The 27,941-nt window shown below is 36.0% G+C and overlaps 2 protein-coding genes and 1 long non-coding RNA gene across 4 annotated transcripts in view; 1 reads left to right on the top strand and 2 right to left on the bottom strand.

Annotated features, from left to right (window-relative positions):
• Nucleotides 1–27,796, top strand: LOC141386268 (uncharacterized). Its single transcript, XR_012407958.1, has 3 exons — nucleotides 1–294; nucleotides 22,857–22,907; nucleotides 24,680–27,796. It is a non-coding gene; the product is annotated as an uncharacterized lncRNA (long non-coding RNA).
• Nucleotides 9,485–10,641, bottom strand: LOC101882957 (myb-related transcription factor, partner of profilin-like). Its single transcript, XM_021477111.3, has 2 exons — nucleotides 9,697–10,641; nucleotides 9,485–9,576 (listed from the first exon to the last, which is right to left on the bottom strand). Exons 1-2 carry the CDS (start codon nucleotides 10,490–10,492, stop codon nucleotides 9,542–9,544), a joined length of 831 nt encoding a protein of 276 aa, XP_021332786.2. The 5' UTR covers nucleotides 10,493–10,641; the 3' UTR covers nucleotides 9,485–9,541.
• The window catches only part of tgfbr3 (transforming growth factor, beta receptor III), a 206,811-nt gene continuing 191,150 nt past the window's right edge, over nucleotides 12,281–27,941 (bottom strand). The window contains exons 16-17 of one of the 2 annotated variants that reach the window (XM_073952454.1): nucleotides 14,606–18,866; nucleotides 12,282–13,980 (exon numbers count right to left, since the gene is read on the bottom strand). In XM_073952454.1, the coding sequence (XP_073808555.1) occupies nucleotides 18,748–18,866 (119 nt within the window). In that variant the 3' untranslated portion in view covers nucleotides 12,282–13,980; nucleotides 14,606–18,747. Of the gene's footprint in view, nucleotides 18,867–27,941 lie in introns of both variants that reach the window. The other variant, NM_001311172.2, reaches the window with a different exon arrangement.

Below are 27,941 nucleotides of genomic sequence, written 5' to 3'. Positions count from 1 at the left end.
GTGGCAAATTGGCCAGCTGTTGGACTGGGACTAAACTGAGACCCTGCTTCATATTTGTGGATTTCAGCCTGAATTGCAGGTGCAGGTGTCAGACTGTGTCATTTGAGGATAGGGAATCATTAATTAAAAAAAAAACACACAATTTTATACTAAGAACCATTACTTAAAGGCCATTCAATATCAACTAATTTCCCTTCACCCTTAGCAAATTGATTGGGATAGTTAATTTAAAAAAAAAAGAAGAAGAAAAGACGAAAAAACGGACTCAATTTCCCTCAGGTCAACCAAGGACAGGTGAGTTCTTTTTACTTTGTGAAGTTTATGTATAAACAAATTTCGAGAGAATCACGTGCTTATGATTGCTAGCGGCTGGATCCGCATTATCTAATTAACTACGCTCCAATCAGATGATTCCTAAACTACTATAAATACCCTAGGGTTCATTCCACTGCTATCTTCATTTTGAAGAGGCAGCTTCACCGTGGCTAGCTCCGTTGAAGAACCTACTCTAAACCAGCATGGACAACCAAAGCAGCTACCAGCTACCATCTAGCAGCTACCATCTACCATCTACCAGCTACAATCTACCAGCTACAATCTACAATCTACAAATTACCAGCTATAATCTACAAGCTACCAGCCATAATCTACAAGCTACAAGCTACAATCTACAGCAGCAGCAACAACAGCAGCAACAACAACCACTACTATTACTACTTCAAACAACTCCAACAATTGCATCAACAACTTTAACAAACATCAAACCTTCCACTTCAACGCATCTGCTGTGTCTTCAACCCTATTCTCCAGCAAATGACAGCCAAAACTCCAAAGTTATTGCAATGAAACTGAACCCTTTCCTTTTTCCTAGCGGTGCACATGCTATGCACATGAAGGGAAGCTTTGCAAAATAACTATACTAAACATTTAGACTAAAACATCTATAAATCTTTTGAATAACAAGACTAGCGTAAACAATGATTTTAACTAAAGATACTTGCCTCTCAAGCCTCTTGCCCATCCACTGATCCATAACATTTAACAGCTTGTTTGCTGGAATGTTCAGCAGAGCAACAGCTCAAGTCATAAACAATGGTGAACTTGATCAACAAAATGGCAGCCGGGCTTTTTCACTTTTGGCACGCTCGATTGACACTCCTTTAAGCCAATAGCTGTAAGGAGAAGCGTCACCATCCAATGAGCTCTCTGGAGAAGGTCCCGCCCTCTCTCTTGACTCTGTTGCAAGTCTTATGAATGAATTTGGGCCAGACACGCTTGTGAATGTAGTTAAAATACCAACAAAATGTTATTCATGGATTAAAGTAAAGCCAATTTCTAACATTCCATTCACAGTTTTACTAAGTGGTGACATTGTCCTTGAAGTCTTATAGAGTTCAGAGTTTGATGTTAGCAATTGAAAATAAATAAATAAATAAAAAAAATTATTAATAAATAAATAAATAAATAAATAAATAAAATAATAAAAAAAATAAATAAAAAATAAAAAATTATACACAGAGCACTGAGGTCCAATTACACTAGACCAGTCACTCATTTATTCATAGACTAGTGTCTTATGTAAGCTTATAATGGCAAGTCAGTTGGATGTGAAACAGCAACAAAACAAACTTCCTGCTTGGCTGCTATGAATAGGAGGACATTTCTGACAACGGATCTTCAATAAATACTTCCAGGACCACCAGACAAACCATACTCCTTATCCTCAGCTCTCCATCCATTTGCCATTCTGAAGGGAGATGAATGCTCACCTCTACCATCCTTGCGCGTAGCGACATCAAGCTATCAGACCATGCATAACAAAAAGACCATGACATTCGGCTGCAGAACCTGACCCTCATCCAACCCACTACATTTTATATGCACTTCAAATACAACCACACTCTACATAAAGGATGAATTTCCACTCACATAGCCCACACCCTTGATACCATATTTCTCAACTTGCTTTAAATTGCGTTGGCACCCTGAAACTAACTTCTGATTTCTGATTTCAGGTCTAACCCAAGGATCTAACCCAGGCGTTTCAGCTCTCCCTTCCTTAAACTTATTCTGCTACAATCTGCAACTACCGAACCTGCAACAGTGAATTTGTTAATCAAAAAAGAATCAATAATAAATTCATGATAGTACCATTCTTGCCCCACTGTTCAGCGTTCTTGTATTAGTCCTTTTGACATTGCGACTTGAAAATTCTCTAGCAAAAACGCTTGATTATTGGTCTCCGCTCCTCACGATTCTATATTCCTCAGCATTTAACAGCACTATTCCTTCTGACGAATACTCGCCGATTTACCATGAAATAAACCAAGCCGCTTCCCTTATCAGAATAGCCGGTTGCAACGCCTGGTGAAAATTTATATTTCATTCGCCTTCCACATCATGCCAATCCACCCAGACTTGTAGCGTCTTTTGGCATCAACTGGCGCACACAATTTTACTTTGCAGTCCGATTAACTTCAGCTGCATAAGTAGCCCCAAAATTTTTACATGCTTTTAGAAGCAGCATGCTGGATTTTACAATAACTACAAAATCCCGCACATTAGCCATCTCCTTGACAATTTTCTCCTCGCCCCTGGCTAAATACTTGATGATCACCCAAAGGTTTCGAGTATATAAGGATCCCCCTTGCAGAGGAGAAAACAGCTGGTCCCAGCACTTCTATAGAATTCCTGGGCATCAACCTAGATTCGAATAAATTCAAGCATCCCTTCCTTCCATACCTCCTTTAGCTCTTCTCTTCAGTCCCCAGTTTAGAAGGAACGGCTGTTCCTTTTCTACAGCGACTTAAATTGTTCTCCGGTGGATATTAACTTATTCACTGACACTGCCCCCTCAGCCAGGTTTGGCGGCTTTTACCAGGGTCACTGTATCACTTCAACGTGGCCCCAGGTTGCAAAAGTCAAATTGCTGATTCTCTCTTGTTTTCTTTTTTAGAAACTTCGGCTCTTGGCACCAGAAGCAGACTAGCATCCAACTCCTGTCCCAAATTATTCACAAATGATATTGTCATAAACCACCCATTGCATCCAGCCCGTGCACTAGACGCCATGTTTACTCTGGCTATTTTGGCTTCCTGAGGTGTTCAGAAATGGCTATCGCATCCAAACGTAACCCCGCTATACACCCTACTATTTCTGATCTAACACTACAGAATGCTGAAACCCTCACCCTTTTCATTAAGCCCACATGCCCCACTTTTTACTGATGACGCTAATAGTCCAGTAACCCGTTTTTGGTTTCAAAAACACCTATAAGAAGTCCTTCGCCTTCAGGCTTTCCCCCTGAATTGTATTCCAGCCATTCATTTAGAATCGGCGCAGCCACCACAGCAGCTCACAAGGCCTATCCTCTCACCAAATCCAGGCTATGGCCGCTGGTCCTCTGATGCCTTCAAAGCTTACATTCGCCTCAGCCAATCCCACCTCAAGACAGCCCAGCTAGCCCTAACTAGCTAAATACCAAACTCCAACTAAGGGTACAAGCTCGACCCTAAGTAGGCTGGAGTGAGTGTGCGTGTGTGCGTGCTTGTGTATGGGTGCGCATGGGTATGTGTGTATTTGCACGTTATGCGCGTACATCCGATGTATACCTGTACTGATGCGTTTGCATGCATATGCTGAAGCACAAATGGACGCATGTGCATGCACACGCTTGCAGGTTATCCCCTCTCTCCTTTTCTGCCTTCAGCGTCGAGTTCCTCCGCCCTCTCTTTTTCTTCCTTTCTCATAGGCCATCAATCCTCAGCTCTAACTCCCGCAGGAGTCACTAAAACGAGCTTCGACTCTCGCAAGAGTCCCGCCCCGGCCACCTCCTGCTGAAGTCTAGGAAAGGGAGGGGGCGGTGGAGACTGACTGGGTTTTGAGAAATGCTTACAGCAGCTCTGACCCCCGCAGGGGTCGCTCCGAGCTTCGACTCTCGCAGGAGTCAATCACCACCCATGCCCGGCCCTTACCTATGTAATAACCATATATATTCATGCAATTATCTGCCCCTTCTTTCTTCCTTACAGCGTGAGTGCTTCCGCTACCTTTACCCTTCTCTGATCTCCCCCTTATCTCCTTACCCTTCTATTTCTTCAATTTCTTTTCCAGCGTTGAGTTCTCCGCTAACTGTTTTTCTTTCAGCGTCGCTTATTTGCTATGTTCTTCCTTCCGCTTAGGCCCTCAATCCTCAGCTCTAGCTCCCGCAGGAGCGACTAAAACGAGCTTCAACTCTTGCAGGAGTTCAGGCCCTGGCCACCTCCCACCCTCTCATGCAGGAGTCTTCACCGCCCAAACCTTCCTGACTCTTGCTTTAGCAATCTAACCCCAGTTCCCACCCCCGCAGGGGTGTAAATATTTGAGCCTTGACTCCCGCGGAGTCAATCCAGCCCTGCCCTCACCCCGCCTAGGCTCTAGCAGTCTACTTTGCTCTGCTCCTGCAGGAGCTTCTCTTCCTAAGCTATCAACGCTATATCCAGCAGCCAGATATGGCTTTGTTACACCTGCTTTTTGGGAGGCTCTTCAATATGCGGCTGCTGTCCCGAGCTATACAAAGGCATTTTGGGGAGTTCTCGAGATCTACCTGAGCTCAAACTCCCCTCCCGCCTTGCAACGGGAGGGAGCCCTGGGCTCGAGGATCTCATGAGCTCAGGGCTCTCTCCGGGGACAGCATGCCAAACAAGCTTTTACAATTAATCATCAGCTAAGTGTGAACTCTTGAAATCCTTCTAAGAATTTTTTTTTTTTAGCTTTTTTCATTGCGTGCCTTGTGTTTCTAGATAATATATATGCAGCATAGGCAGACTGTATAAGGTATTCAACATAAACAGTATAAAGGAGGATTAACTCACCTATGATAACTGTATTGCTATAGTACGAAACATTTAGGCTGAGAAAAGAACACAATGCCACAAAAGCAATGGGAAAATGGCGCTAACATGAACTTACACACTGAATGTTTATGTCTTGGAAAACTCTAAAACAATACAGGTTATTTGTAAGTCATTCATTTGGCCAATTGGCATATTATGTGTGTGGATTAGACCCTTTTTGTGAAGTTCCCCTAAAAGCCAATCCTTGACGGAATAATCTTCAGTTACTGTTGTGTGAACATGCCAAAAAGTGGGTTCATCTTCCAGTAGCTCTAGAAACTGTCAAAAAGTTTATCCAGTGTGAAAGTCCCTGAAATGTGCTCTTAAATCACAAAACCACAGATAAGCAACATTTGTTTTGGAAATCGTGATGTATACACAATGTAAAGCATACATAACATTTCTGTTGATATGATATTAGTTCGGATATGGCAATATTTGACCAACATGGTTTGCAAAATACTGAGAAAATGACCTTTGAATTTAAACAAATTCAGTTCAACTTTGATATATTTACTGTATGACGTACACAATGTTTTCATAGAAGATGATCATTACTTAATATTTAAATGATTTTTTGGTTAAAATAAATTAAAATCATCTTATCTTGTACAATGTTTTTGGGTATTGCACAAGTACTTGTGAAACTTAAAAAAAATTAAATATCTTTCTTTGAGTCCTAACACATCCTGAGATTAGATCCCAGACAAGACCCCAGTTTTATCTTATTAAAAATATATATTTATATTCCACTTTTTATATTCCACTTCACTACTTCAAGTGGTTCAGAGATTCAACCTCAAAGTCAACTCTTTACCTCAGTCTCTTTTGAAGCATTACTTAAACCCAAAATAAACTATGATGACTTACATTGAGTCATTGTTAAAACACAAAGCCTGTTCCATATCAAGTGAATCCCCCCTAGCGCAGTTTCTTTGGAACCAATTGTGATTTGGTCCTCTGGAAAAAAATCAATTCCTGGAAAATTTGATAAACAATTTGACAAATGACATTAGCGCAAGTAATATTCATCTGGAAAAGAACTTTAATTGAAACGTCCCGTGAATGACAGTCAGTTGATCAAGTAGACCAATAGTCTGGTCTCTTCCAGTAGTGATGATGTCAGACTCTATGATGTCTATTACCCCACACTGATCAGTGCTGGCCAGTTTAAAAAAATGATGTCACCACTTTCCAGTTTGTGCAGGCTTGCTTTTCTTGTTGTTTTTGGCCTTTCTTTCATTTGGTTTTCCAATTTTTAATACTCAAAGGTTGTTTAAATTAACAATTAAATCATGACAAAAGCAGCATTGTCTAAAAGTCATTTAACACTCCGGCTACTAAAGTAACCCTTGTTCCATGTTCGCAAATTCTACCTGTGTTCGTGAGGGTTTCCTTAGGATACTTCAGTTCCACCATAAGCCCAAAGATATGCACTATAGGTGAATTGCGCTATAGGTAAATTGCACTATAGGTAAATTGTAACCCAATTTCATAAGTTGAGCAAGCTCTTTTAAGTCAGTTTAACATAATATAAGTTCAGTGGACTCATAAGGTTAATTCAGTTCAGCTTAAAAATTTAAGGCAACCAGGATTTTTATATTTAAGATTTAATAATTCAATAACTTATTTTGTGCGTGCCATTCTTGCTTGCTTTTCTCGCATAAATTCACTAGAAGCTGCTGTTGACTGACTGGCTGACCAACCGACCGATCCCCCCACTCTCCCACTTTCCTAAACCCAACCGATAGTATTTTTAAAAGAACTGATTGAGCCAAAAAAAGAACCAACGGCATCATACTGCCCTGTATCATTCGTTTTCAAAGACGAAATCCAGCCATGCGTAGCTCTGGCTACATAATTCAAAATCTCCAGAAAGGTTTATAGGGATATGTTTTCAAAATGAGCCTGTGTTGTTTGAATCAGTAAATTATTTAGAGGAGATTTGCACTGATTAGGTCATGAGAATCAGTAAATTAGTGAATTATAAGCTAAAGACTTGCTCTGAGCAGATCATTTTAAGAAGTCAATCTTATACAGAAGACTTGTTCTGACCAGGTCATGTGAATCAGTGAATCATATACATCAGGGGTGTCCAAACTCGGTCCTGGAGGACCAGAGTCCTGCATATTTTGGCTCAAACTTCCTTCAACACACCTCCTTGGAAGCTTCTAGTATACCTAGAAAGAGTTTGATTAGCTGGTTCAGGTGTGTTTAATTGGGGTTGGAACCAAAATATGCAGGACACCAACCCTCCAGGAGCAAGTTTATATACCCTGATATAGATGAAACTGGTCAGGGCTGTGTTTCCCAAAAGCATCGTAAGCCTAAGAAGTTCGTAGAAATGATCGTACGACTGATCTTAATATTACGGTCTGTTTCCCAAAAGCATCGTAACTTAAGTAGCACTTGAAAATCTTAGTGGATCTACGAGTGCTCTGGAGTAATCGTAAAGCCTTAAGTGCATCGTAAGGAGACAGAGTTATGAGGGCACCTGCTGGACAACCGGCAAATTGCACCTACAATTTACTTCTCTTCAAAGTCATTATTCATTTTATTTGTACGTATATCTCTATTCATTTATATTTTTTACACATTACACAATTCAATATACAAATAATAATGAATAAAGAAAAAAATAAAAATTACATAATAAATGTTAGAATGAAAAAAAAAATTACACTGTTGTATATGGACATTTCGAGGGTAGTAGGCTACATATGTTGTATTTAACAGAAAATATTTAATGTGATTTAAAGATGACACAAATAAAGGAGGAACTCAAAAAAATGTGTCAATGACTTGCTGGCGTGCCCCAAACCCAGCCATGTATTGAACATGTCTTGGCTGATCATCATGAATTCTCATCTCAACTTCATTCTCTTCCTCCACCTCTTCATCTTCCTCCCTGATGTCCAAGGGCACTCTTGCCCTCACTGCAATGTTGTGCAACATAGCTGTTACTGTTATTACAGCACAGCACTTTTGTGGCACAAAGAGAAGACCACCACTGGACTTGTGAATAGCCCGAAAGCGTAGCTTCTACCTTCCTAAAGTGCGCTCCACAGTACTTCGGGCAACACGGTGAGCCTCGTTGAAATGTGCCTCACTGTTACTGACAGGATTAGCAACAGGGGTGAACAGATATGGCCTCAATGGATATCCGCTGTCACCAAGCAGCCTCCAATGTCCGTTTGAGTTTTGGGCCTCTTGACCCACAGATGAGTTGGTAAAGATATAGGAGTCATGTGTGCTCCCAGGCCACCTTGCAACAATGTCTGTGATTAAACAGTTATGGTCACAGATCACTTGGCAGTTGATTGCTGGATAACCTTTGCGGCATATATATGTATGGCCATCCACAGAAGGCGTACTGATGGGAATTAAAGTACCATCAATGACTCCAATGACTTGTGGTATATGGTAATGTGTTAGAAAATACTCCTGAATGTCTGACATGGCCTGTCTTGATGCTGGAAATTTGATGTGTTCAGCTGCAAGTGGAAGCAGTGCATAGGTGACTGCTTGTACAGCTCTGGACACAGATGGTTTACTTAGTCCAAGTCCATCTCCAAGTACCTGAAGAAAACTGCCTGTTGCATAATATCTCAGAGCAGCTAAGAGTTGCACATCAGGGGACAAGGCAAAATTCCTTCTTGTAGCACGCATCAGCTGAGGCCCAATGACATTGAGCAGCTGGACTATTTCTCCTCGTGGCAGACGGTACCTGTGAATGACAGCCATATCATCAAGCATATCCAGAGGATTTTGATGCTGCCTGATGAAGGCATTTATAGTACATAGTGTACTCTGTGGTCGTCTCTGTCTTTGTCTTTGCCTTTCTCTTTGCCTCACTCTCAGCTGGAAAACTCGCTGTAGTGCAGCCATGATTTACTCTGCAAGACTACTGAAGTGTGAACTTTATATACTATCCTAAAATTGCTCACAGGAACCATATGATTAAAGTTTTTCAGGCTGTGATAATATTCACATGTCACACACTGATTGTCATCTATTTCACTAATTGCAGTAGGCCCCACTTGAAGAAACTGAATCATTGATTTTAGAAATTGCATTAATTACCTCTTCCCTGAATTTATTCTCTTGTTAGGTTCATAATGGTCAAAGATTTACATTTATATAAAACAGTGCTAATAAAGAATGTGCACATTAAGAATTTTTCTGCACCTATATGGATAGGCTAATAGATAGGCCCTAATACTATATTGCCACACACATCAAGACTCGAGCTGTAGTAAAATATATACCCCTCTTTTCACAGACAATGCTTAAGCCTATAGTCCAGACTAAAATGTAAGTCTGAGCTTTTTCAACTGAAGGACACTTGCACTGACTGATCCTAAAATATATCAGTCCCTTTGTTTTGTCTCAAGATGGACACCAGTAATTTTTTTTCTAAGGCGCAATTATAAAAAAAAAATACTTAAATCTAATTGAACTATGGCCTAATCCTGGCCCTGTCTGTGAAACTAGCCCATAGGACTTGCATGCTTATTACTTTTTTAAAGAGACTACAAGTAGCTATTTAAATTTGAAACACTTATGATATGATAATATAATAAGAATTCTTCTGCTTATTAGTATTTCATTGAGCCTTAGACTTTGAGTGGATTAACAAACATCAAAACATTGCATTTAAACAATTTTTATTGATTCAAGTTTGTAGTTTGTTCCCCAGGATCTGCAAAAGACATGGCAAAATGTGATGAGTGTACATATGGAAAAGAATATTTCATGTTGCACAACATATTTTATTAAAACATATAATTATTCATGATTAAACAACATTGAACAATCTTACCTGACTCATCTGGCAAGATAATTGGCACTGAAATGGAGGGCCTTGCAAAACTCATCTCCTCCAGTGAAAGTCTCCTCTCTTCCAAAGCCATCTTGGCCTTCTTAAGTTCAATGATTTCCCTCTGAAAGTTGTAATTCATCTCATTGGCCTCTTTAAGAGATTGTCTGATATCTTTTAGAACATCTAATTTCTCTCGCTCCAGCTGTACCAAGTCCTGACTACAACCACAGATATTCTCAAATCGCGGTGTTGTGGCTGTAGCCTGAACAATTGAAGATGGAGGCTGGTCTGTTGGACTGTTGGGAGGACTGGGAGATGGTAGCTGTCTGTCAATAGGAGGTGAACCTGATTGCTCTTGTGAACATGATGGACCTGACTCAGGTTCAGGTTGACGCAACCCTTCTCCTCCATGGAGGTCAATCCCACCACAAATCCCATCTGAGGCAGTTGTTCCAAGAATTGACAGTGCCTTTTCTTCTTCTGCTGTAAGAATGGGGGCGTCATTAGGCCCACCACCTGTTTTATTAATTGTTGTCCTCTGCAGTGCCCTTTTTCTTTTAGCTAGGCTTGAAAAGTCCTGCCACTTCTTCCTGACCTCATTCCCTGATCTTTTAATCCCCCTTGTTGCAGTAAGTTTTGTAGCAATATCGTCCCACATTTTTTGTTTTTCTTTATTTGTGTGACTGCCCTTAAACCTGCTGAAAATTATATGTTTTTGTAGCTCCACCTCCTCTAAAATAATATTAATTTCCTCTTTTTGAAAAATGACTTTTCTTTGTTTTTTGGTTTCAGCCATTTTGCTAGTGTCTCCACCCCTAGGTATGTGCTTATTTATATTTTTGTCCTATTAGCAAATGCACATCAGGTGGGGATAATTAGGCTAAACTTTTCAAAAATAAATGTAAGAGCTTATTTATTTATTTATTTATTTACTTATTTATTTATTTTGATGTGAGATAAGCAATTTTTGATAAAGAAATTGATAAATAATTCTACTTAATTAAGGTTTCATATAAATATCGAAAATGATGCTGATGTCATTTCCGGCAAGGACTGTTAGAATTAGTTTTATGCGAGATTGGAGCAAGACAGTGTTTTTACACTACGACATTTCCAGTTAATTTATGTTTTTAAACTGGCTCAAAAATATTTTTTTTTTATGTTATTCGAGTTGAATATACATTCACACAAGTAGAAGAAGAATTATATGGATTGCTATAACATGTGCAACAATAACGAGCCATTCTATAGCGTGACATTTCAGCACTTAACAAACGGATAGCGACTCCTAAGTTGCACTTAAAGCTGGGCTACGTGCAATTGTGTTAAGTGCATTTTTGGGAAACGCACGTGAAACAATAACGAACGTTCGCAAAATGACCCGTAGAAAACGCTCTTAAGTGCTAAGATCAATCGTTATCGGGAAACGCAGCCCAGATCATTTAAATCAGTGAAATGTAAACTGTAATAATAATAATAATAATAATAATAATAATAATAATAATAATACTCAGTTTTACAGACAGAAAAAAAAAGACTACAGCAAGCAAAAAAAAAAAAAAAGTTTTACTCGATTTACAGCATGCTTTAACCAGGGATTTGACACTGACAACAGGGGTGCAGATCCACATGCAGGTTTATTAGCAAAGTTGGGCCAATTGTGGTCAACACAGGAGGAAACAGATGTATATGTCTAGAATTGTAATCAATAGGCAGGCAGATGGTCAGAGGCAGGCAGCAAACAGGATTAAACAAATAAACAAGGCAAGGATCAAAAGCATGGTAAAGCAAGACAAAGGAAACGCATTGTAACGTCTCTAGAACAGATTACAAGACTCAGCCATGAGCCGTGTCTCAAAGTGAGCCAAATATATATGTGTGTAATCTGTCATTGAGCAGCATCAGCTGTGAGTGTAATCAGTCAGGATCTAGAACTGGTTGTGTGTGTGATGCATGACTGGGTTTTGTAGTCAAATTATGAGGCAGAATTGTAGTTCATGTGAGTGTGAATGTTTTCCAGTGAACTCTTGTGGTTAGATCGCTGGTGATCGTGACACATGCACATGTTTGAATTCTTTGGTGAAAGAGCTGATTACAGTATTACACATGATAACAATACTTTATAAAGGCAATCAACATATACATATTTCAGTTTTAATGGAAATAAATGTACACTGATGTGTATTGACCTTATACTGAAATGCGGAAGTGCGCCTGTTATCGCGATTGTCTTAGAACTTCCGATTCAGTCGCCTATGGGAGAAATGACTAGGAATAATAAACGGCAGAAAATGGTCAAACTGCTTGCTCTACAAACAAATGTTTGCAAGACTATACAGACCAAGTAGAAAAATATAATAAAAAAAATATCAAATTGCAACATCAAGCAGCGTAACATGCAGTTTTTAACGTCAAAAATATTAATGGAAGTGAATGAGACCGGAAGTCTCGAGTCAAAAAGATTCAAATGGCAGCGCCCGCTCGTTGGCGGAGAATAAGGTGAATAAGTAATGTCCCTGTTAAACCACTTGAAAAAATGGTGCCTATAGTGTAGGTCTGAAATGAGCACACAAAACAAACTCTCAAAAGATTACAAGAATTTATTTGGTATATACATAGCATACATAAAGCATGCATATTTACAGCACGTTCTATTTACAAACACTACAAAGATTCACATAGCAATAAACACCAAAACACAAACAAATACAAAATAGTCACAAAAAGTGTGTAGTTTCAGAGCAAGTCAGCCTAGAAATGTTGAAGTCGACTTCTGATAAGTTCACATTTACAGTACATCTTTCAGATGACCAAAACGGCGTGAACTGTCAAATCTATAAGATCAAATAGTTGACGTGATATATTTTATCTAACACAATACAGTATGTACAGTCAAATAATATTGATGACAAGACACACACAGACGCGCACAAATGAGGTAGATATCAGAGAAAGACAGCACAATCGATTTTACTATTCAGCGTACAAAAACAGCACTGCGTAAAACAGCAGAATCAACTTATGTTCGAAAATAAAGAGTGTTTACTGGAATGAGAGAAAGGCCTCTGGAGAAAAGCAATAAGGCCTCTGTTTCCTCTACAGCCATTAAATGACTCTCCATTACAGAGATTCAACCTCTGTTAGACATGACAGCATCATTTTAAACATTCCCAAGAGACAAAATACTATAGGAAATTCACACACTTCAAAAAGAGTTTCTTACAGTTTTTGTCATGTTTCGAGTCCAAATATCTATAAATTCTTAAATCAAGAAGCAATATAATGACAGCTAAATAATGGTGTTTTATTTATTTATTTATTTTTTTTTTTAAAGTGAGCTTTTCATTAAAACAAGTTTCAAGTTAGCTGATGATTTATAATAAGCTTGTTTGGCATGCTGTCCTGGGAGAGAGCCCTGAGCTCAAGGGATCCTCCCATTTGCAGGGCGAAACGGGAGATTGAGCTAAGGTAGAGCTCAAAAACTCCCTGGCTGAAGTGGCTAAGGTGAACTATTTTAATAATACTGATGTTGGGAGCTAGACGATAGTGTCCATTTGGCTCAGTCTGTTACATATGATGCATATCTTTGCACAGTGAAAGGAAACCGGGGAACCCATGTGGACACCGGGAGTACATGCAAACTCCACAGAAACACCAACCGGCCTGGCAAGAAACAGAGCTGGTGATGTTCTTGCTATCAGGCAACAGTGCTAACCACTGGGCTGCCGTGCTGTGAGGAGGAGGAAGAGAAGGGGAGGAGGGGGTGGTGGTGGGAAAGGTTTGGGGGGGGGGGTTCCAGACGAAGATAGTTGTGGAATGAAGACTGTGGTTATTTATAGTGACTTAGGAATCATATGATTGGAGGATCATTATTAGCTAATGCGGGACCTGCTGTGGTAAATCATAATCACGCGATCCATTCGAAATTAGTTTATAAATAAACTACACCAAAAATTTGCCAATCTGGGTTAAATAAAGTAATTGCTAACACTTTATAGTAACTACACACTATGAGTCATTTATTAAGCTTTAGGAAATAAATTTATTATATGTTAAACATTAACTATATTAATAGAAGTTAACAAGCAGTTTATAACTACAGATACAAATGCTCTATTCTTGACTTGTCAGCACATTTAAAATGTGCTTAATAATTGTTACTTTGTCACTGATTCATTTTTCACGACTAAATTAAGTATCACATTCTTTACATAACATTTGTATTTAAGAGTAGTTGTTTTTTTTTAAAGATCATTCAGAATGCATAAGTAAATGATTAATAAACTATTCAATTCAACATTTATATCTTATTATTTAGGCATATATTAATAGTTAAAATGTATGTTAACAAATGCTTTATTAACTCAACTTCATTCAGTTTTGTGAGCTAATCTAAAGTGAGGACTTATGCTTTATAAATCCCCAATAAATGACAAAGGCTTAGTATTAAATGAACGATAAATCTTTCCAATCGTACCTAAAAAAAGTCAAACTACTGTAAAGGTTAAACATTGCCGGAATTGGTATAAAACAACAACAATAAAATAATTTAACAATATATTATGATGCAACATTTCTGTTATTTAGCAATGCTTAAACTGCGCAGTAATTTTTGTTTTAGTTAAGATTGGCAAGTTTTATTTTTTATTTGATACAGTGTAATTTGTGTATCGTCAAATGAATAGAAATAAATAAAGTCATTTTTATTATTATTTTTCCCTGTTTAAAATAAAAAGGGATTTTTTATAAGGGATTTATAAAGCATAAATCACTACATTAGGTCACGGAACTGGATAAAGTTGACTTAATAAACCATTTATTATCATCATACTGAATAATAAGAATTATAAATGTTAATTTTAATAGTTTATTAAATAGTTTATTCCGCATTCTGAATGATCTTAAAAACCAGCAACTCTCAAAAAAACTGGTTTGTAAATGATGCAATACTTCATTTAGTAATAATAAAAAATAATAATTATAAAGTATGAAATTCCAATAATTAAGCGCATTATAAATGTGCTTATAAGTAAATAATAGCGTATTTGTATCTGCAGTTATAAACTGCTTACTAACATCTATTAATGTAAAGTTAATGCTAAAGATATAATGAATTAACTATTTAATAATGCTTAATAAATGATTTATAGTGTAGTTAAAGTGTTATCCAATTATTGTGCTTTCAATTTAATGTTTTAACTCATTATATCTGAAATTAAAACAATACTTTTCACTTGTCTGAACATGCTTCATGATTTAAGAATTTTCATTCATTCATTCACTTAAAAAATACACAGAGCTTACAGTGTGACGAAACACACACGCAGACACTTAAACAACAAAGAGCTTAAAAGAGAGATAAAACCAAAATATATTTTGTATTCCAAATAATATAGTGTTCTCATATGAAAGTTACTTGTAAAAATATACATATCTATAATAAAATATCTCACTTTAATTGATTATTTCAGGCCAATATAAGTGAATGCAGCTCACTTCAGCATCAAGGACTATGTTTGGATTTAGAGAAAACACAACATTTATAGAAATATGCCCACAAAAATTCACAGTATGCAGATAGAATTATAGGGTAGCTCTATGTATATAGATCTCTGGAAAAAATATATAACTTTATACACAAATAAATGTTTCAATTCTCACTCTCTTTCCTCTTACAGGAGATATTTATACAAGTTTACAAAGAAATAGAGGATTGAAATAAAGTACATTCTATAAGTACAGTCTGTAGCAAGCAACACACACACATACACAAACATACACACACAAACAACATTAGACGCTAAAAACAAACAACTAAATGCATATATTTGGCGGATTTTCACATCAGTGGGTTTAAACTGTGCTTAAAGCGTAGCAAAGCCCACTTCCCTTCTTGCCTCATTCATTTAATTTTTTTTTGTAAGTATATAAAATGCTTATACTTAAAGTTAAGGCACTCGCAATGTTATGACATTCATTTAAAGTTTTGACGGTGGGATTGCTCTGGCTTTGTTTGCACTCAAACATTTCTCTTTGCAGTAAAAGTCTGTACGTATGTTTTATCAAAATGCCAAAATGTTAACTTCTGCACATTCACAGCAGAATTCCAAAAAAGCGTCATGATATTTTAGAGAAATCTTGATTTTGTGTTCAATTTAGTGGTAGGTTAGTACCTAAACATGTACACCGCAGGGCTGCAGTAATATTTAAAGGCTGGAAAATAAACGGCCATTCTTTTGGCATCAGATTATGTACATCTTTTGAGATGGTTTAAATCATTCTTAACAAACTTTCCTTTGATTTCAGTAACTTAAGAAGAAAATATCAAAATGTAAATGCTAAAATGACTACTTTTTAGACTAATGTTGAATATTAATGCCCAGCATTTTAAAATCACATTCTATACAATCTATTAGTCCATTTTTGATGTTATATTTTTATATTCTATTCATTTGTAAAATGACAGAGACTCTGATAGTGGCACACATCAACATTTGGGAGAATAAAAATAACATCATATTTAAAAGCAAATGCTATCTACATTTTTATACACACATTTTTGTCTATTATTTTATTGTGACTTTCCATTTGAGGGAAAGAGCTTGTGCATGTATGTGTAAATGTATGATGTTCCATTTTAACACATTTATTAAACCTCTGATAAATATTTGGTTTTAGCTAAAGTTTTTCTTTTTGGAGTTAATTCCACTTTAAATCTCTATGAATTTCATACAATATTCACAGAATATACATTATTTTACAATATTCCAAAGACTGCCAAAAAGTTTTTTTTACAAAACGTGAATGCTGAAGACTGCGGAGCCATCATGCAGATAAAACTTATAGTATGAATTATGAACAATGCAGCATACCATTACGTATCTGGGTATTAAGAGTCACATATGGACAAACTGACCTTTTTAACATTTACCAAAAAAAAAAAAAGATAAACATATTCTGTTCATATCTAGTCAAATATTTTATATGGGTCAAAGATGAAAATATATTACATCAAAAATTAAAGTTAATACAGTTTTAACTGATTTTTTTGGTTTGATTTTATAATACGGTCCCATTAGTAAAGATTAGCTAATGTGTTTACCACCATGAACTAAGAATGAATAATACAAGTACAGGCTTTATTGATTATTAACAAGAACTGTTAAAATGTTAAAAGTAATCCTGTAATATATGTATAGTTCGTTCTTTGTTCATGTTTGTAAATTCATTAACTATTTTATAAGTGTTACTCATTTTTATATACATTAGAACGTGTCCTGTTTAATTCCATTTTTTAGCAAAAAAAGTAATGGCAATGGAAAATGTTTTCTCAAGATCACAACAGATCCCCATTAAAATATTATTCAGTGTAACAGCAGCTTTTAAAGCAGAGGTCTCAAACTGTCAGTGACTGACAATTGGGAGGGCTCTTTAACATTCAAGCACAACAAAAAAGTGGAAACCTGATGTAATTGATGCACTCAGACATTCTTCCCCAGTGTATATGCAGTCAAAGCTTCATCTTTTTGTTTCTTAATGTGCATATTAAAGGGGTAGTTTAAATTGCTATGAAAATACTTCAATATAATAATAGGCATAATAATAACTATATTTTTTCTGTCTCAATCAATTGTTGCTTATAAGCAGAAGTTTAACAAATATAGCAAGAACAGCAGAAAGCAGACTGGGTAACTTTAGTGACTTTACTAGCAATTGTTCTTCTCAATATCTTTCTTTTTTTTGTAAAACTTGAACATGTTCAATTCAGTCAGCAGTCAAATTTTACAAATGCACATTCTTATACAAATCTTAATATGCATATGAGGAAAATCTATTAAATGAGACTATTTAATTTGAATATTAGCAAAATTATCATATTTACACCACCAGCATAATGTGTAAGCTATGGAGATGTGTTTGTACAACACAATACAGGTGATATAAAACGGATTATAATCAAATGACCCTTGAATATTTACAAAAATAGAGCTTTAGTAAAAATAGAGCTCTTATGGACATATATTTCAACGTTTAAATCAGCTCCAGATATAATCTGCATGTTCATAACTCTTGACCACATGCTAAGAGAAACCAAAAGTATCCTGAATATAAAGTGCAGTACTTTAAATGCCCAGTAGGTGGGGGTCAAAACCACAAGTGGCTATTTGCGACAGTACAATGGTAGTGATTAAAAAGTTTTGTTGGGTCGAATTTTTTTATATTTCTGACGTCAGTTGCAGGCCAGATGATGCAAATGCAGTTTGAGACCCCTGTTTTAAAGCAAAAAAAAATGTTTGTTTGTTTTGTATTCATTACACACTATAAAAAAAATTGCTTTTTGATAAAACTACGTATTTAAATTGACATTAAACAACACAGTTCTTGAGTTTTTTAGGGGGAAACTTAATTGTTTTAAGTTCAATCTACATACATTTGAAAAAAAACTAACAAGTTAACTTAATTCCTTCATGTTTTCCTAACACAAATGAATTGTCTGGAAGCCAGCATTTTTTACAATGTAAATGATAATGCTGAATGACACAATTTTTAAAGATTGCATTTTCACTAAAGTTATTCAAAACTTTGTAGTAGACACTTCACTTGCATTGAACATGCTTTAAACCATCTATAAATGATTTTGATGCATATATACCAAAACGGGACGTCTTGTCTTTGACCCATATAACTATACTTGATTTGCCAAGGCATCTCTGTTTACAGCCAGACAGAGCCCTTATGTAACCTCACAGTACTAACTGTTGCTGGAGACTGCCTTCGAGCCATAATGACTGCTGTAAACAGCCTTTGTTATTTTCACACTGATCTCAACCATTTAAGGCAAAAACAGCACTCTTGTGGAGTTCAAGAAAAAAAAAATAAAGATCTCAATTTTGTTTCTTCCCTCATCTGTAAACGTAGCTTATTTCAACGGGACTGTATACTCAGCCTAAACATTTCAGTTCAAAAAATGAAAATAAAAAGGCCTGTTGTGCTACTTATTCACATGTTCTTCCACAAATGGCACTGCAAGCAGAAGTCAGTCCAGCTGTTCTACGCGTTGCTGCTGCTTGAACACGGTGTGCTCTGTGTGCTGCCGATACTGTGAGCCGCGCTGCTGTTTTCAGACACTGGCGGACAACTCGGCACCTGCTGTCCTGCAGCTGTGCCACCTGAAAACATTGAGAAAGAGGATGTTAAGGGACACATGGAAAAAAAGAAAGAAGATGAAGCGTTATGATTTGTTACCATTAGAAAACAGTCACTTTACTTATAAAAGCCTGAAATAATATTTCTAATAATAACTTTTTTTGGTAAAACTTGACAATAGAGGACACGTGGTTAACATCAGTTCATGTTCAATGTGAATAATGCCTTTAAAGTATTTGTTGATCATAGTTCAACATTTCGTCACCTTGGAATTATAAGGTTCTATCTGTGCTCTCTGTGCTAGCTTCAAGGTTTTTGCATTCCATATAGCAAACAGTATGTGTGTAACTTTTTTTTTTTTTTTTTAATAAAAGTATTTTTTAAATAATAACAAAAAAAATCCCATAATGTAAATAAGTTGTCATTTATTAAGAATATGTCAATAACTTTTGACAAAAATGTCAGATAAAATCTGATAATTCTAAGGTGACAATTTACTGATGCATTATTGATATCCAACATTGTGCCTTTTAAGTTGTTAAGACTGATCAGTGCACTTTGTGTTAACAATGAACAACTGTTTTTTCATTAACTAATGTTAACAAACCTGAATAAATATTGTAACAAACATATTGCACATTGTCTGTTCATGTAAAGTACATTAATAATAAATACATTAACTAGTACATGGCACATATTGTAAAGTGTTAATTTATTTATTTTTTTTTTTCCTAATTTTACAACATGAATTAGTTTTGAAATAATGCTTATCTTAGAAAAATGTCTGTCTATAAATCTTTGGTAAAATCTGTTACCAGTCCAAGCCTTATATTATGTATTCTTACTTACTATATACTTACATTAGAATAAATACATACAATGAACTTATTGTGCTCATACAGTATTGCTGGTGCTCTTGAAGTTGGATATGGGTAAATTAAGGGACAGGTCAGGGGTTATGGGTAGGATGAAAGTTGGGTTAAGGTAAGGGATGGGTCAACATTGTAATTACAAATGTAACTACAAAAATTGATTACAAGCAGATCTATTTTTAAATATCAGTACAATGTAAAATATGTCTTCACAATAAGTACATTGTACTAAATGATTAATTTAAATGTATGTACATAATAATTATGCCACTGAGTATAAAATGGGGCCAGTTATCTCAACTGTAAGTTATAGGAAATGAAGCCACTTTCGTCTCACTAACAAGATTCGGTTTACTGAAAGTTATGTGTGCTCACTCTGAGCAAATATTCTAAAAAAAAAAAAAAAAAAAAAAAAAAAAGTACTATACCCAAGGATTATTTTGAAAAAAGGTCAAAATTGTTACCACAACCTTTCACTGATGACACATTTTTTTTTTTTTAAGTGTTATAGGGTGCTTTGGTTTAGTAGATCTGGATCATGGGCAACACATTATACACTGCAGCCTTTTAGGTTCCTTTTAACACACAATTGTTGTAACATCCATATCACCCATTGACCAGATGTGTCATTGAACAGATTTCATAAACTGCTGGTAACACTTTAGAATAACTATTCATTATAACTAGTTAACTGATTTGTTAGTTAATGAGTTATAAATGACTTGTTAAATAAAAGTTCATAGTTTGTTAATTGTAAATAGCTGTGACTTGTAGATAGCCAATAGATAACTTACAAGCTGTTAGTTAACAAGTTATAAATGACTTGTTAACTGTATTTTAATGATTTATGGCTATACCTAATGCAATAGTAATAGATCATGAACAAGATGATGGTAAATTAATTACTAAAGACATGTTAAATATCAGTTATTAGTTTATATATGTTATTGGGAAGTTATTTTAAAGTTGCAACTATTCTTCATTTATTAAATGTTAGTAAATGAGGAATAGTTGCAACTAGAATAACGTCCCAATAACATACATGAGCTAATAACTAACACTTAACTAATTGATTAACTCACACTTTACAGATCAGTTGTTCATAGTTTGTTAACTATCTACTAATACCAGTGAACTTTGTAGAACTTTTCTAATAAAATAAATTTTTATTTATTTTATTTTCATGTTTAGTACAAACAGTGCCCAAACCTCATGTTGTATACTGCTGTTCTGCTATGTGATGGCTCAGTATGTGTGTTTCTATAGATTAAACACAATGTTCAACATTCCGTATGTGGAGTTTCTTTGGTAAAATACAGCACACAGAAAATAAGTGGAACAACGTTAAGGTACAAACATTTTATATTTTAAATATCACATCAAATTTCTGTGGCTTGAACTTGTTCATCCATTTGCTGTTCTACAAAGTTTCACTGGTATTAGTAGATGGTTAACAAACTATGAACAACTGATCTGTAAAGTGTTTGTTAATATATTAAGTGTTAGCAACTTAAGTATGTTATTAGGACGTTATTTTAGTTGCAACTATTCCTCGTTTACTAGCAGTTAATAAATGAAGAATAGTTGCAGCTGTAGAATAACGTCCTAATAACATATGTAAACTATTAACTTATAATGAACAAGTCTTTAGTAAGTAATTTACCAACATCTTGTTCATGATCTACAATTAATTTATTATGTATAGTTATAAATCATTACAATACAGTTAACAAGTCATTTATAATTTGTAACTAACAGCTTTTAAGTTATCTATTGGCTATCTATAAGGCACAGTTATAAATAATTAACAAAATATTAACTTTAATTTAACAGGTCATTTATAACCTATTAACTTACAGTATATTGATGATCTATAAACTAGTTATAACGTGTAGTTATTCTAAAGTGTTACCGAATCCCAAAGTAAAAGTACCCCAAAAAGTAAACAAAGAGAAGCAAAGGTTGGCAGGCACACAACAAGACATATTGCTAGTATTTTTACTTCATCCCTGGTCAGTATTTTAATATAGTTTGTATGCATTTCAGACAACCTATACATTTTGAGAATGAGCAAGATGTCCTGTTGAAGTGCCACCTGACAATACTAAGAAAGAGTCGTACACATGGAAAAAAAGACAAAATGTTCTGATTTTTGACTGATTTGTGTTTCTCAGAATGTTTCAGCAAAAAGTGTCTTTATAGAATTAAATCATGATTTATCACTTGCTTTTCTCCAGCTTATTCTCTTTTTTTATCTGGAGTCACCACAGCAGAATGAATCACTGATTACACAACCCAGCTCTGAAAGTGCACTAACTTGTGTGAATCCACAGTCAGTGGTGGTTCTAGGGCCAGTGCCCCTGTGTCAACAAGCTTAGCAACTCATCTGGTCCACATACATTTGCAATAATAGTATTAACCTTATTCTAAAATGCGGAAGTGCGCATGTTTTCGCGATTGTCTTAGAACTTCCGATTCAGTCGCCTATGGGAGAAATAATTAGGAATAATTAATGGCAGAAATCGGTCAAACTACTTGCTCTATAAACAAATGTTTGCATGACTATATAGACCAAGTAGCATAATATAATGAGGTAAATATGAGTTTGCGACATCAAACAGTGAAACAAGCAGTTTTTAAAGTACAAAAATGAATGGAAGTGAATGAGACAGGAAGTCTTGAGCCAAAAAGATTCAAATGGCTGCACCCGCTCGTCGGTGAAGAATAGGGTGAATAACCGAAGAATGAAAAATGCATTTTTACAAACACTGCATGAAGACTGCAGTCTTAAGCAGAAAGTACAACAATTGGCTAGTGATGTTTTCAAGCACATCACTACTTTATGCTCGCAATAACCAACTACCTAGAGTGAGAAATAACAGGGAAATAGACCGAGGTACAAACTGTGACACACTTGAGTTGTCAGACTATGGTTGAAAAAACAGCAAACAGGAACGAGACCATTATAAACAGAGAAAAAGCCAAATAGTTTATTCAAACAAGTCTTACAAGCTTGCTTGTTTTACACTCGTTGTTTTAGTAATACTCATACTTTCGACAAGCCTCACTTTATAAAAAATGCTGCTGCCTTAATTTTTTTAAGTTACTCATAATTAATTTATTACTTTTCCTTTGACTTAGTCCCTGATTTATCAGAGGTCGCCACAGCGGAATGAACTGCCAACTACTCTGGTATGTTTTACACAACAGATACCCTTCCGGCCACAACTCCCATACAATCTCTCATTCACACACACACACACACACACACACACACACACACACACACACACACACACACACACACACACACACACACACACACACACACACACACACACACTCATACAGTACAGCCAATCTAGTTCATCCAGTTTACCTGTAGCACATGTCTTTGGGCTGTGGGGAAAACTGGAGCATCAGGAGAACACGCAAACTCGACAATGAAATGCCAACTGGTCTAGGCATGGGCCGGTACAAGATTCGGATGGAATGATAACCTTGGATACAAATATCACGTTTTCTCAGTTTCCTAATATTTTGGTTACTGCTCTTAAATATATTCTTTTTAAATGTCTGTGTAAAAAACAAAAATATTTTCCACTTTAAACACAGTATATTTTATTTTGAGAAACATTTAAAATATTTTGGAACAGTAAACATGTAAACAGTGGCAGGCTAAATAATTCAATAATTAAATCATCGACTTCTGCTGTCTTCATTTGTTAAAAAACAGATTTCTTTACAATTTAAAATGCTATCTTTGAATATCTTTTCTGCTAGAGATACTGTTGTCCTTAAAAAATGTAAATAAAAAAATATTACACATACCCTAGGAACCCTAGAGCAGAAAGAATTGGCAGTTTTAATTTGGATTAATTTAATTAATTTGATTTATAATTAATAATAATTTAGTTTGGCGAGGCAGTGGCGCAGTAGGTAGTGCTGTCGCCTCACAGCAAGAAGGTCGCTGGGTCGCTGGTTCGAACCTCGGCTCAGTTGGTGTTTCTGTGTGGAGTTTGCATGTTCTCACTGCCTTCGCGTGGGTTTCCTCCGGGTGCTCCGGTTTCCCCTACAGTCCAAAGATATGCTGTACAGGTGAATTGGGTAAGCTAAATTGTCTGTAATGTATGAGTGTGTGTGTGAATGTGTGTGTGGATGTTTCCCAAAGATGGGTTGCGGCTGGAAGGGAAACCGCTGCGTACAAACTTGCTGGATAAGTTGGCGGTTCATTCCGCTGTGGCGACCCCGGATTAATAAAGGGACTAAGCCAACAAGAAAATGAATGAATGAATGAATAATTTAATTTGATATACCTTGAAAACGGTTATCATCCTGTGCCAAGCAGGGGTATTACTAATTATTTAAATTTTAAGTAATTTCAACTTACATCAAATGAACATAAACATTAAATAGTATAGTAAATAATATTAATAAAAAAACAACATCAACTGAAATCTGATTTACTTGTTTAAAAAAGTTAAAGTAACATAAAAATTGATGTCATGGCCTACTGATGATTTTTTTACAGAGTATTTGGCCACATACTCTTACATACTGTTATACACAATAACTCAAAAAGTGCCACTTTTAAATAAATAAAAAAACGGACTCTGATCTTCAAAGTGCCAGTTTAAACAGACAAATAATAATAAATGCAGTCTCTGGAGTTGTTAGATCTAAAAATCAAAACAAATTCAGTTGCAGTCTTCAAAGTACGAATGGAGTGTTGTATCATGCGTGTCTGTAGTCACTTATCTTTGGTGTGAAATAAATATTGGCACTTAGATAAAACGCTATCAACATTTCTCGTCAACATTGACTTAAATGACCCAGAAGGCTCCACGCAAAGTCTTTCAATTTGGCCAAAAAAGGCATCCACGGAGACTGCTCTCTGAGGTTTTGCAACAGCCCTTACATCTGTCTCATACTTCTTTCTTTGTCTTCACTGATTATTGTTCTAGATCGATATAAACATTCCTTTATCAGAGGCCTCAAGTAAGAATGCATGTAGATGTCTTGCCTGACAGAAGACTGAAGAGGTTTTTCATCAAATTCCAGGTTCACTTTACATACTTTACATTTGACCAAAACACAAAAATGAATGCTCTCCAAATCTCTCTTAAAATCATCTGTAAATAATTTCCAAATATGAAAGTGTGTTTATGTATGTGTGTGCCTCTCTTCTGAGCTGGACTAGCCGTGTGTCTGCTTCCCTGTTTTAGGCCCCTCGTCTGCTAATATGTGCCAGAGATGTGCTGCCAAGAGCTCCAGCTAAAAACAGCCTATTTCCTCATCCAGCGCTCTTGTGTATTACACTCACACTTATCTGTAGCTGTACACCTCTCTTTTTACACCTAATCATGATAATCATAAACATGACAGTGCTCATATATGTTGGTAATATATAGTTAAAGTCAAAATGATTAGCCCTTCCATGAAAATTGAATCCTTTTTAAAATATTTCCCAAGTGTTGTTTAAGTCAGGGGTTCCCAAACTTTTCAGCCCGCGACCCCCAAAATAACAATTCCATGACTCACAACGCTCACCATCCTGGGAGGTGGTTATAAACATACAAACATTGCACACAGCAGTGCACATGCACCAGTAGGCACTATATAAACACAAGCATATTGACAACACAAAGAAGTGCAACAGTCTACCATAAGTGATTATTCATTTGTTTAATTTTTATCATAACTGGCATTTTTTGTGTGTTGTTAATTTATGTATTGGATATTGGATATATCATTTAGGTAATGGATATGGTAATTCTAATAGTTTAATAACATATATCAGATTTTTGGAAGTCACCATGCGACCACCCCCCAACCCCCACCATCTCGCGACCCCCACAATGGGATTCACTGGTTTAAGTGCTGTTTCGACATCTTTTTAAACAACGTAATAGTTTGAAATAAATTACATTTAGTAATTTCTTTTGTCTTGCCATGATAATAGTCCATAATGTCCTAATAGTTATTTTGGAAGATACTATTTTTTTGCCATAAACTGCAATTTAAAGACTTAACGGTCCCACTTCATATTAGGTGTCACTTATATCTGTGAACTTACATGGTAACTACATGTGTAAGTAGTATGCAGTTACAGTGTATGTACACACTGGTGCATAGGTTTTACTTGTGTAATACTTGCATAACTACACACATGTAAAAACACACTGAATAGTGTGTGTAAGTTTAAATGTGTAACAGGACTACCTCTTTAATTTGTATTACTGATGTGATCCTACAATTCACCTTTAAACAACATACAGTACATGTAAGGCAGGGGTGTCCAAACTCGGTCCTGGGTGTCTTGCAGATTTTAGCTCTAACTTGCCTCAACACACCTGCAAGGATGTTTCTAGAAAGCCTAGTAAGAGCTTGATTAGCTAGCCCAGGTGTGTCTGATTGGGGTAGAACTAGACTATGCAGGACACCGGCCCTCCAGGACCGAGTCTGGACATGCCTGACCTAAGGCATATTTCTATATACACTTACTTTTTAGGCAGAAGTTTGCTGTTTTTAAAAAGTTGGCTTAGGTTTTATATGTTACACAGTAATTTGTGACCTTTTTACAATTTATATTGAGTGGACAGTTCCTGAGAATTGACCCTGTAATTACACTGGTATTACAAGGTAAAACCTTTTAATGCAGTGTTAGTTCTTCCATTCTTATTCTAATACAGTGTTCAGAAGTACATGGTATGCAAACAGGTGTGGAAGTGACAAAAACACTTGCAAGTATATTGTTGTTACACAATGCACTTATGTAATTCTTGTTACAAGTGTGTATTTTTTTTTGTGTTGTTACCAATGTCTTGTTACACATTTGAACTTGCACAAACTATTTAGTGTGTTGTTACATGTGTGTAATACACCAGTATTACACAAGTAAATACTATGTAATAGTGTGTACATTGTAGTTACATACTACTTACACATCTAGTTACCATGTAAGTTCTCAGGTATAAGTGACAATATAAAGTGGGACCCACTTAACTACTGTAGGGTAATTAGGTAACTAGGCTATTTCGGTTAAATAGGCAAATCACTAGTCAGCAGTGGTTTGTTCAGTAGTTTAAAAAAATAATAATAATAATAAATAAGTGGGCTAATATTATTGACCTTAAAAGCTGTTTATTTTTTTAACTGCCTTTTCTCTAGCCAAACAAACAAACTAAAGAAAAATAGGAAGTATTGTGAAAATTACCTTGCTCTGTTAAACTTCACTTGAGATGTTTAACAAAATAAGCATGTCATTGAGGGCAATAATTTAGATTTCCACTGTACATTCTTTGATAAAACAATGCCTGTAAAAATTTGTAGAAAAAGTTTTGCTGTCTGTGTTGGAAAGAGTTTGATGGCAGCTTGTTGACCTGGTCCACCAAACTGCGTCTCTTCATTGTATTACTCCCTCACTGTGTGAACTGGGGGCAACGTCCTTAACCTATCAGAGTGATCTATGACAGGGATGATGACAAGATTAAAGGAGCTGTTTTCTAGCACACTCCCGCAACATTCCTCACATAGCTTTGCCTAAAATAGAAGCATCTCTGATGTATGGGACAATATATATATTACATAGTTATGTACTCACTATGTACTTATAATGATGTACTCATTTTATGCTTTATATGTGAAGGAAGAACTATGTTTGAAATGACTGTTTTACTAGACCGCTTTTTTTATGCTATACTATGCTAAGCTATGCTAAACTAAACTATACTAGGCAAAATTATTACATAAAAGAGAAATATAGTTAATTGAAAAGAGACGAAAATAAAGTAAAATAGAAATATTGGGGCGTCACGGTAGCGCAGTGGGTAGCACGATAGCCTCACAGCAAGAAGGTCGCTGGTTCGAGGCTCGGGTAGGTCAGTTGTCATTTATATGTGGAGTTTGCATGTTCTCCCCATGTTCGCATGGGTTTCCTCCGTGTGCTCTGGTTTCTCCCACAAGTCCAAAGACACACACTATAGGTTAATTGGGTAAGCTGGAAGGGCATCCGCTGTGTAAAATATATGCAGTGGTTCATTCTGCTGTGGTGACCCCAGATTAATAAAAAGGACTAAGCCAAAAGGAAAATAAATGAAAATATAAATATTAGATGAACTAAATATAATGGATGGCACGGTGGTGCAGTGAGTAGCGCTATCACCTTACAGCAAGAAGGTCGCTGATTCGAGCCCCAGCTGGGTCAGTTGACATTTCTGTGTGGAG

Source organism: Danio rerio, chromosome 6, assembly GCF_049306965.1.
Source record: "Danio rerio strain Tuebingen ecotype United States chromosome 6, GRCz12tu, whole genome shotgun sequence".
In the NCBI taxonomy this organism is placed as follows: domain Eukaryota; kingdom Metazoa; phylum Chordata; class Actinopteri; order Cypriniformes; family Danionidae; genus Danio; species Danio rerio.
This window is presented reverse-complemented; position numbering and strand designations above follow the sequence as displayed.

What these genes read in the sequence shown, in the direction of transcription:
- LOC101882957 (XM_021477111.3), bottom strand. Translation starts at nt 10,492, where the DNA reads ATGGCTGAAACCAAAAAACAAAGAAAAGTCATTTTTCAAAAAGAGGAA. An exon ending in TATCTTGCCAGATGAGTCAG is followed by an intron (nt 9,577 to 9,696) that starts GTAAGATTGTTC and finishes TGTCTTTTGCAG; the next exon opens with ATCCTGGGGAACAAACTACA.